The sequence below is a fragment of the Malaclemys terrapin genome, chromosome 2 (assembly GCF_027887155.1).
Source record: "Malaclemys terrapin pileata isolate rMalTer1 chromosome 2, rMalTer1.hap1, whole genome shotgun sequence".
Classification (NCBI taxonomy): domain Eukaryota; kingdom Metazoa; phylum Chordata; order Testudines; family Emydidae; genus Malaclemys; species Malaclemys terrapin.
The window spans coordinates 247,120,196-247,130,964 of NC_071506.1; the positions used below are offsets into that span (position 1 = coordinate 247,120,196).

General features: G+C 51.7%; 1 protein-coding gene across 2 annotated transcripts in view; it reads right to left on the reverse strand.

Annotated features, from left to right (window-relative positions):
- ST8SIA6 (ST8 alpha-N-acetyl-neuraminide alpha-2,8-sialyltransferase 6) overlaps window positions 1-9,880 on the reverse strand; it is a 50,623-nt gene extending 40,743 nt beyond the window's left edge. For both annotated transcript variants that reach the window (XM_054016764.1, XM_054016765.1), the window contains exons 1-2: window positions 9,743-9,880; window positions 9,233-9,340 (exon numbers count right to left, since the gene is read on the reverse strand). In XM_054016764.1, coding sequence (XP_053872739.1) covers window positions 9,233-9,340; window positions 9,743-9,837 — 203 coding nt within the window. In that variant the 5' untranslated portion in view covers window positions 9,838-9,880. The remainder of the gene's footprint in view (window positions 1-9,232; window positions 9,341-9,742) is intronic.
- Between the last annotated feature and the right edge of the window lie 889 nt (window positions 9,881-10,769).

A 10,769-nucleotide genomic window follows, 5' to 3' on the forward strand; every position in this document is an offset into this window, starting at 1 on the left:
CTTTGTAATCAGCCTCTCTCACCCTCCACCCCACTGATACAATATTTTAACAGAAGAAAGAATGTATTGGACTCTAGAGCAGAGTTCATTATTATCACGATATAGTTATTTATTCCCTAGCCCTGCAAAACGATCTGCTATTGTAGAAGAAAAAAAATGGAGGAAAAAAGGCTGTGATACGATGTATTAATTAATTCTAACTTATCCTCGCTGCAAACATCTCCTTTCTCCCTGCTTACTCACAGCTCTTCTAACACCTTCGCCAATTATCCGACCAACCCAACAACGCAGGTCATGTTTGTTACAAAATAGACTTTTTTGTTGAAAAGATAATGATGCTCAAGACAAAGAAAATATTAAGAGGTGCTTTAAAATTGGTGCCACGTAGCGAGTGGTGGCTGGCCAGCTCTTTGCTGCCCCGTCATCATTTCTATTAACCTAAATCTCTGCATTAGTTGAGTTTTGAGAAAGCTGTCTTCCCCTCCACCGGCATGGGCTGATCTTATTTATCTGCTTCTTATTCTAGTTGGTCTTTAAAGCAAGGTTCCTGCTATCAAGAAGGAAAGAGATTGGTGTGAGTCAGTGGGCATGGGAAAGAGATGTCTGACTAATAGCAATGGAATGATGACTTTAATAATGGAGAATCGTAGGGAAGCTTTCCCGGATGTTCTGCTAACAGTGAGATATATTAGACTCTGAAATAATCTCTCAAGAGAAGTGGCAGAATCCCCATTGCTTGAGACTGGAAAAACTAGACCAGGCAAAGCACTAGAAAATGTCCTGTAGGGAATAATTGTGCATTTTTTAGGGAAATTGACTAAGTGATCTAATAGGTCTTTTCCATATCTACCTTCTATACCAGGGGTGGCCAAAACTTACTGACCCTCTGAGCCGCATATGACAATCTTCAGATGTTTGAGAGCCGGGGCGTGCCGGCTGGGGCTTGGAGCTTCATCCCCGTGGGAGGTACCTGCCAGGACTCAGGGCTTCAGCCCTGCTCCTGCTGAAGCCCCAGCAGGTGCGCCCCAATGGGCAGAAGCCCTGAGACCCCCCCATCCCTGCTGGACAGAAGCCCCTAACCCACCACCCTGCTGCACGAGGTCCCCCACTCCCCCGGTAGGTGGAGAACGGGGGGTGGGGTGGGGTGGAGGCAGGGCTGGCTCTAGGCACCAGCAAAACAAGCTGGTGCTTGGGGCGGCACATTTTTAGGGGTGGCACGGCCAGCGCCAGAATGCCGCCCCTAAAAATGTGCCCCGGCCACCCTAGCTCACCTCCGCTGCTGCTGCCATGGCGCGCGAAACAGCTGATTCGCACGCTGCTACTCGCCCTTCCTCCCAGGCTCTCAGGGGGAGCAGCGGCACGCGCGAATCAGCTGTTTCGCGTGCCGCGGCAGCTCGGGGTCTCCCCCTCCCTCCCTCCCAGGCTCTCAAACCTGGGGGGGGGGGGGGGGGAGAGATCCTGAGCGGCCGTTTCGCGCGCCGCTGCTCCCCCTCCATCCCAGGCTTAAATGGGGGGTGGGGGGCAGTCAAAATTGTTTTTGCTTTGGGCGGCAAAAATCCTAGAGCCGGCCCTGGGTGGAGGGGGCAGATGTGGAGGGCACCGCACGAGCCGCACTTAAATGGTAATAGAGCCACATGTGGCTCACGAGCCACAGTTTGGCCACCCCTGTTCTATACTCCTGTAGAAAGTGGGGTGGGAAGGTGAGTCCACAGTAACAGAGTACACTGTCCCTTTAAAACTGAGGAGAGGAGTCTCCAGAGACTGTACTGCAAAGACGGTTGTTGTGAATTTCCCCCGAGACAGTGAGAATCCGCATGGCTGCTTTGGGCTGTGCCTGCTGCATTTCTGCGAAGAGTCTGGATTCCCAGCAGGAATATGGGCAAGGAACAAACCGCAGGGAGAGGCCATGTTCTGTTTTTGGGGTTTGATTGAATACTTTACTTTGGTTGCCTTTTGGACCTTGCTGCCAGACTTCTGGGGAGGAGTTCTCCAGAGGTATGCCTAGGAGAGAGACACATGCCACTTGGGGTAGAGGCCATATTTGTTTTTAGAAGAACTCCATCATCATGGCCCTTTAGGAACACCAGTTGGCTGCATCCACCAACCATGAGGTCCCTAACAATGATCTGACTCTATCTGGGGATAGCCAGCAACACCCCATCAACACTTGCCTTACAACTGAGATTAAAAGCCTGTCACTGGTCTTCCCACATGCCTCCTGTCCCGTCTATTTCTTTGCTCTGGTTGTGACTGTGCTAATAGCAGGTTAAAATTGACTAGACTCCCATTCGCTGAAGCACTCTGAGTCTGCCAGCACTTCCAATTCAACGTGACTCCATTGTTTAGCACACAGAGCTGAGTGGCAGGAAAGCACAACACAGAAACTAGTGGGGAGGAGAAAGAAAGCAATATAAGGAGTTAAGGGGGGGGGGAAAGAAAAAGAAAAAACAAAACACATGAAGTGGAGATGAGATAGAAGCAACAAATACATAAACCTCAACAGAACAGAGTACATGCTGAGAAACCACTTACTAGTAATTGAGAGCAGGAAGGAATGAGAGGGAAAGCTAGGGTTACCATATCTCATAAATAAAAAAAGAGGACCCTCCACGGGCCATGGCCCCGCCCATTTCCCCACCCCTAGCCCCGCCCCAACTCCGCCCCTTCCCCCACCCTAACTCCGCCCCCTCCTCCCTCCCACTCCCAGCCAGGGGGAAAGGGCTGCCCCAGTGCTACCAGCTTCACGGTTTGCCGGGCAGCCCCCAGACCCTGCGCCCCCGGCCGGCGCTTCCCCAGCGCAGCTGGAGCCTGGGAGGGGAAGCGCCCAGCCGGGGGCGCAGGGTCTGGAGGCTGCCCAGCAAACCGTGAAGCTGGTAGCGCTCGGGCTTTGGGCAGCCCCTATGCCTCCGGACCCTGTGCCCCCAGCCGGGCACTTCCCCTCCGGGGCTCCGGCGGCTCTGCGTAACTTACACTGTATAAGTTACAGAGCCGAAGAGGAGCAGAGCCCCCGCAGCTGGAGGCTCTGCTCCTCTTAGGCTCTAAGAGCCGGGCTGCCCAAGCGCTACCGGCTTCGGACAGCCCCCGTGCCTCCAGATTCTGCACCCCCAGCCGGGCACTTCCCGTCCCGGGCTCCGGCGGCGCAGGGTCTCCAGGCACGGGGCTGCCCGAAGCAGGTAGCTCTGGGGCAGCCCAGCTCTTAAATAGAGCCTCCAGCCGCTGGGGCTCTGTGTAACTGACACTGTGTCAGTTACACACAGCCCCGGCGGCTGGAGGCTCCAGCCGACCCGGCTCTATTTAAGAGCCGGGCTGCCCGAGCGCTACCAGCTTCGGGCAGCCCCGTGCCTCCAGACCCTGCGCCACCGGAGCCCGGGAGGGGAAGTGCCCGGCTGGGGCTGCAGGATCTGGAGGCACGGGGGCTGCCCGAAGCCGGTAGCGCTTGGGCAGCCCGGCTCTTAAACAGAGCGGGGGCAGCTGGAGCCTCCAGCCGCCGGGGCTGTGTGTAACTGACATAGTGTCAGTTACACAGAGCCGCAGCCGCTGGAGTCTCTGTTTAAGAACCGGGCTGCCCCAGCGCTACCGGCTTCGGGCAGCCCCCGTGCCTCCAGACCCTGCGCCCCCAGCCGGGCACTTCCCCTCCCGGGCTCCGGCGGCGCAGGGTCTGGAGGCACGGGGCTGCCCGAAGCCGGTAGCGTTCAGGCAGCCCGGCTCTTAAACAGAGCCGCCATTTTCCCGGACATGTTCGGCTTTTTGGCAATTCCCCCCGGACGGGGGTTTGACTGCCGAAAAGCCGGACATGTCCGGGAAAAAGAGGACGTATGGTAACCCTAGAAAGCAGACAGAGAGGGAAAGAACACAGAAAATGGAAACAGATAACAAGAACACAAAAGGAGTTCACACAGACTGACCAAATGCTCCACATGTTAATGTTACATGTTTTGTTGCTTCTAAACTTTAAAAAAACCTAAGACATTTGGAACACCTACATTCGGGGGGGGGGAGGGGAGGGGAGGGAGCGTGTCATTTGTTGTTATAGTTCTCTTGGCATCCAGCCATTAAGGTCATGGGGCAGCGTGCCTCAGTTTCCTCATTCACATACAGCAAAGCAGGTTTTGGTTTTTTTATGGTTTCTCTGCTGTGATAAGCTTTAAACCTATTTACAGGTATTTAATTGAAAAATAGCATTATCATAAGGTTTAACATCCATATCAAAATTCTTATCCCCAAAACTTAATATTAGTACCAAAATTTTTATCATAGATGTGCGTTTACAAGTATCTTTAGGATACTACACCCAGGGCTGGTGTGCCACCCCCTCACCCAGCTAACCCCGCCCCCCCACTCCCCCGTGGCAGCTAACCACGCCCACCCCTCCCACCCAGGGAGCCCCCCCCCACAGAAGCTAACCCCGCCTGGGGAGCCCGCCCCAGCTCACCTTCGCTCCGCCTCCTCCGCTGAGCATGCCAGCGCCGCTCTAATTCTCCTTCTCTCCCAGGCTTGCAGCGCAGATTGGAGGAGAATTAGAGCAGGGGCTGCATGCTCAGTGGAGGAGGCAGAGTGGAGGTGATCTGGGGTGGGGAGCGGTTCCCCTGTGCGCCCTCCACCCCCATTACTGCGGGCGGCCCTCCCAGCGCCCCCACCCCACCCCCCACCCCAGCTCACCTCCACTCCACCTCCTCGCCTGAGCGGGCTTTCAGGTGCCCTAGGTGGCCGCCTTGTTCACCTAGTGGTTGCACTGGCCCTGACCACACCCTCTGTTCAGATAGTGTAGTTTGAGATTAGTTTGTTCATTACCCATGGTGTCCTTTGACTCTCTCTCTCCCATGTAATCAGTCACTGGCTTTTCTTTCCCTCCAGTGTTCCCTCTGTGTGGGCTCTTAATTTAATCATGTTTCTGGAATTTTGGTGCCTCAGGGTCTGGCAAGATAGGTGTTCACGGGGATCCTGCACACTGGCTGGCCCTTTGGGGAGCGGTCTCCCAACCCCAGGACTGTACGTATGTAGAAAATCCAGCTTCCCTTTTGGGGTTACCCTGTGTGTTCCCCTTTCACTGCCCACTAGAGGGCGATGTTCTGTGCTCTCTGGGCTGGGTGTGTTTACCCTTTGATCAGATTCACCCTTTCCCAGCAGCTTTCCCATAACTGCTCCCGGTGTCTCACCAGCCTGGGGGAAAGCACACCTCCCCCCGCCCCCCATGAGTTGGGTCGGCTGTATTCTGGCAGACTACTGCCTGGCAATTTCCTGATCTCAACTCCTCTGCTGTTAAAGGCGCTGGAGCTGCATCTTGATGTAAAGAGACACTGGGCTGGTCTACACTTAGTCCGGACTTCGGACTAAGGTACGCAAATTCAGCTACGTTAATAACGTAGCTGAATTCGAAGTACCTTACTCCGGACTTACCGCGGTCCAGACGCGGCCGGAAGTCTCCCCCCGTCGACGCCGCGTACTCCTCTCGGCGAGCTGGAGTACCGGCGTCGATTGTGAGCACTTCCGGGATCGGTCCGGGATCGATTTATCGCGTCTTAACCAGACGCGATAAATCGATCCCAGAACATCGATGGCGTGCCTCCGGACCAGCCGGTAAGTGAAGACTAGGCCACTGTTACTTTCCAAAAACTTATCAGGACTAGCATCCTGAAAAATTGGGACCTGGATTGGAGTACCCTCCATCACCCCTTTCTCTGTCCCCGAGAAGTCAGCTGTGTGACTGCTCCCCTCTGGGAGGTCAGTTACACAGTTCCTTCTCAAAACCTGGGTCAGAGGCGGAGTGCCAGGGTGCACAGATGCAGATCCAGTCATCCTCCTAGTGTCCTGGGCATCCTGCCCTATGTGACTAGTGAGGAGACATTCCTATACCTCCACTATTCCTTCCCCAGTTTCCTCCTCCGCCCCCTCCCCCCAAGACACATTTCTGTGTTCTCTAGGAAGGGTTCTGTCTTTTGTTCAGCTGCAAAGCTCTGCCAGCTAACAACTGGGACAGTTTCCTTAATTACAGACAACACCTCTCCTGTCCCTGCGCCTGAGGGCATGTTGCCTTCTGCTGGGAAGGAGCTAGTCTCAGCCCCTCCCATACTTGGAAGCACACTGCTTCCCTGTGTTACAGTGTCATAGGAAACCTCATCCACCTCAGTGGTTTCTGAGATCCCCTGCCCCTTCTCTTGGCTCTCCTCTGGGACACATTGCTCTATGCTCCCTAGAGCCAGTTTTCCTTCTGGTTCAGCTGCGACCTGTTGGCAGCTAACAACCTAGACAATTCTCTCCTTGGCAGGCATTACACCCCCATTCCTTTCTCCCTGGCTGCCTCTTTTTCTTTTATCTCCAGTTCTTTCAGTTGTAGTAATCTCTGGTGCTCCCTCGCCTTTTCTGCAGACTGAAACCTAAAAAGCTCCAACTTTGCAATTGCTTCACTGCTTTCACTCATTTTCCTGCTTTCCTGTTTTTACTTCCCTTTCCCGAAATAAGCAAACAGGAAATAACAAAACTATGACCTCCTCCTGACTGTTCTTAGCCACTGCACTTCCGACTCGCTTAAAATCACAAATATCAGTGCTTAAAGAGTGATCTTCACTTGTAGTAACAAGCCGTACAGCAACAAAAGATCGCTGCACCACTGTGACGTTCCCCTCTCGTGTTATCTAGGCCTCTCCAATCCTTGACTCTGGGAGCCAGCCTTACTCTGCTCTGCTGTGAGAACCCCCACAGCCTCTGGTATGTAAGCTGCTCCCAGCTACTTGCAAGCTAATGACACTAGCCAATATCTCCGGTCCCAGAAACAACCCTGGGAACCTCTGTCTTGCAGTGTCCAGTATGCCCGCTGTACACTGCAAGCTTATATAAAAGTTAGTCAATTTAACAAAGAAATGTATATGTACCTTGTTCTCTCAATACAAACCAAACACACTGCTTCAGGTAGAGTAAACAAACAGATTTATTAACTATAAAGGTAGATTTAAGTGATTATAAGTCAAAGCATAACAAGTCAGGTTTGGTCAAATGAAATAAAAGCAAAATGCATTCTAAGCTGATCTTAACACTTTCAATGTCCTTAAAACTTAGATGCTTCTCACTACAGGCTGGCTTTTCAGTCAGGCTCTCCCAGGGGTGAAAGTAACTTACAGGACTTACCGGTACCGCCGGAGTCCTGAGGGGGCGTGGCCTCATCTGGAAGAGGCAGGGCCTCTCAAGATTTAGAGGCCCTGGGGCACCAGCTGTGGCTGGGAGCCCCAGGGCCTTTAAATCAACCCGGGGCTCCCAGCTGCAGAGATGGCTGAGAGCCCCCAGGGCTCCAGCTGTCGCGGAGCTCTGGGCCCTTTAAATCCCCCCCCACAGCTCCGGCTGCCAGAGCTGCAGGGAGGATTTAAAGGGCTCGAGGCTCCCTGCAGCGGCGGGAGTTCCTGGCCCTTTAAATCCTGGCCCCAGCCCGGCAGCTGGGCTCGGGTGTGGATTTAAAGGGCCTGGAGCTCCCGCCACTGCAGGGAGCCCCGAGCCCTTTAAATCCTGACCCCAGCCCAGCCGCCAGAGCTGCGGGCGGGATTTAAAGGACTCTGGGCTCTGCGCCGCATCCCTGCTGCGGTGTACCGGCTCTTTCACCTCTGGGCTCTCCCTTTTGAATGGCGTTTCAGTTGCTTGGTGGTAGTGGTGTCTGTAGATGTAGGTGGAAGGGAGAGAGAGCATGGCAAAATGTCTCTCCATTTTATCATGTCCTTTCTTCCCTCATGGCTTTGCCCCCTCTCCCCTTCAGAGTAGGGTGAGTATTACCTCATTGCAGTCCCAAACTGCCCAAAGGAAGGGGGTGACTCCCTCGAGGGTCTAACAGATTCTTCTGTTGCTGCCTAAGCCAGTGTCCATTGTTCCTGTGAGGCTGGGCTGGGTTTGTCCCATCCAGGCCCTGACGAAGTGTGAACTGCCTCTCTGTTCTTGGAGAGTTTTTGCATTGGCTTGCTTTAAGCCATGAAGACACATTTTCAGCCTCATAACTATATACATGAAATTATAACCTATAACATTGCTGTAACAATTACTATAACATCACTATAACAACCATGCTCAGTGCATTATGAGCCTTCCAAAGACACCCAACATGACAAACTTTGCATTGGATACCTCACAATCATTTTATAAAGATGAACATGGGGGTGTAGGGTGTTCCCCTGAGGTACAGAGCGTAACAGTAAGAAATATTGAATTGTCCACATTTACACAGAATGAATAGTAGGACTATCTCCATTTGTATTGACTGGAGGGAAAGCATTTGTAGTTTGAACCAAAAATTTCAGTTAGACTCTTCGGGTGAAATCCTGGCCCTACTGAAGTCAATGGGAATTTTGCCACTGACTTGAATGGGGCCAAAATTTCACACTTCAAGCTTAAAAACCAATTGCTAAACTCTCTCTAAATCATTGTGTGGCTCTTTGGTCACCATACCTGTTGATATATTATATATATATATATATGCTAATTAGAACAGCTGTAATGTTAATATGGCTAATTTAAGTAAAATAAATAGTGGGGAAAAAATTCCAGATAGCAGCAGCTTTTGAAGGACTAATATATCAAGTCTTCTACTCTTACCCATAGTGAGTAGTACCTTATGCTGTGAGCAATCTGGAATAACATCAAGTGGCAAAATATGGTTCTTGGTTATAAACATTCAAGCCCTGCACTTATAAAAAGACTTTTTTCCTCACAGCTTATTTTATTAACTATACCCTTATTAAACATTGTGATATAAATTAATGGGCATGATAACAAGGATCCAGAAAATGATTCAGAAAGAGCATGGCCCTTGGGACTAAACCATGAGACTACATATGGAAGAAGATGCTACTCAGTGTGAGTAAGGGATTTCAGAATCTGGCTCTAAGCTCATGTATTTTAAAGGAGAAATCCACATTATGAACAAAGTGTGTGAAGATGAATTTTTAAAAAAATTCAATGACAGACAAACCCACATTTTTGAAGAAAAGGAAAAAAAAATGCTCAGAGCAAATTATAAAGCACTCTTTGCTTTGCTACACAAAACCAGCCACAGATTGACATTTGACGATACCCAGTATGGAGTAGTCCTTTTATTACACTGCAAGCCAATTTTCTTGTTCTAATATGCTTTAAACATCTCTTTTGATCAAGGCTTTATAAAAGCAAATGGTAACTATAGTGAATTCTTGCTGTATAGAGCATTAATACCACAATCATAAATAATACGAATACTAAATAAGAAATAAATAGCCTGTACCTGTTCTCGGTTTGAGTAGCAAGCTGGACAGATGTTAAAGGGGACCTGAGTTTTCTCAGCCCTTTAGGTGTGACATCAGTAGCTGATTTGGTCTCCTTCTCCAAGCCCCTAGTAAGCAAGAAGGAAAATAAAGTTGTCAAACACTGTAATGAAACGTTACCATGCGTGAACCGTTCCCTCTCCATGAATCATTAATACACTGCAAAACCTCAGAGCCAAAATAGATCAGGAAAAGCCGAGCGAACGCTGTTCTGCTGTTGTTGTGTCTAGTGTATAAAGGGGATTATAAAGTCACACTCCTTATTTTCCAGCTGCATTTCAGAGGCTAGAGTATCTGATCTCTGGAATCCCACCTCCTCCAGGCATGGAGCCCACCTTCCAGCCAGGTATCAATATCAGCCAAGCTGCTGCCTGCTTCCAGCCAAACCAAAACTCTGCCCCACCTACACTTCGGAGCTGGCTTTGGACGCCCGGATTCTTTTGGATTCACCCCGCTGCAAGTCTCTCTACCTGGTGCTGAGGGACCCGTCTGCTGTGAGCCAAAGGAGGCACACGAAGAGAAGCAGGCTGCTGAGCATAGCGATCAAGGCAATGACTGCCCGCATCTTGTGACTGCTCGGAGCAGCTGCACGGCCAGTCTGAGCGGGAGCAGCGCCCGCTGCAGCTAAGCCGACCCCATAGTATTTAAGGGAGGCAGAAGAGGGAGGCGGTGATAGCAACCACAGGGTCTCTCTGCTCCGCCCCACCCAGTTCCGGCGTGTGGGGCCCAGTGCTGCCACCTTCCCCCAGCCACTGACATCAGCCCGCCAGCCTGAAGCATCCTCCTTTCTTCCCGAAGTCACCAGGGGCTGCACAGCAGAAGAGCTGGGTGTCACAGTGAGTGATTGCATCCTGTCCCTGCTCTGCTTCAACTCCCCTGGGCAAGCATCAGCCCCCCTCGGGAGGGGCTGTATCTCCCAGGCACCTGCCAGCATGGGGCGCTGTGGTCGGGGGGTGCCAGATAGCCACAGCAAAATGCCAGGCATCTGGGATGTCAGGGCGCCTTCCCACAGGGCATTGGCAGGGTAGGAGAGCTGCCCCTGGCAACCCGAGTGCGGGCTTGCATGTCTCCCTGCCCTCTTCCAGCATTGCGAGGGGGGCAAGGAGAACGGAAACTTGCACCTAAAGGTGTTTCATGTCAGGTGCTGGGTAACAACATGAAAGGACTCTAAATGCCTGGCCTCCTCGCAGGTGCCCCCCTGCAAGTGGCCCCTCCCCGCAGTTTCTCTCTTCATTCTTTACACAAATTCAGTGCTGCCTTCAGATAGGGTGACCAGATGTCCCGATTTTACAGGGACAGTCCCGATTTGGGGGGATTCTATTACCCCCCCACCCCCTGTCCTGATTGTTTACACTTGCTGTTTGGGCACCCTACCTTCAGAGTATATAAACAGCCCTTTCTGCAGGGTTAATTTATTACCAAAATGCTCACTACCATAGACCAGAATCCCCCAGCACACTTCAAATGGTATATTCATCCCACCAGTCCAACACCAAG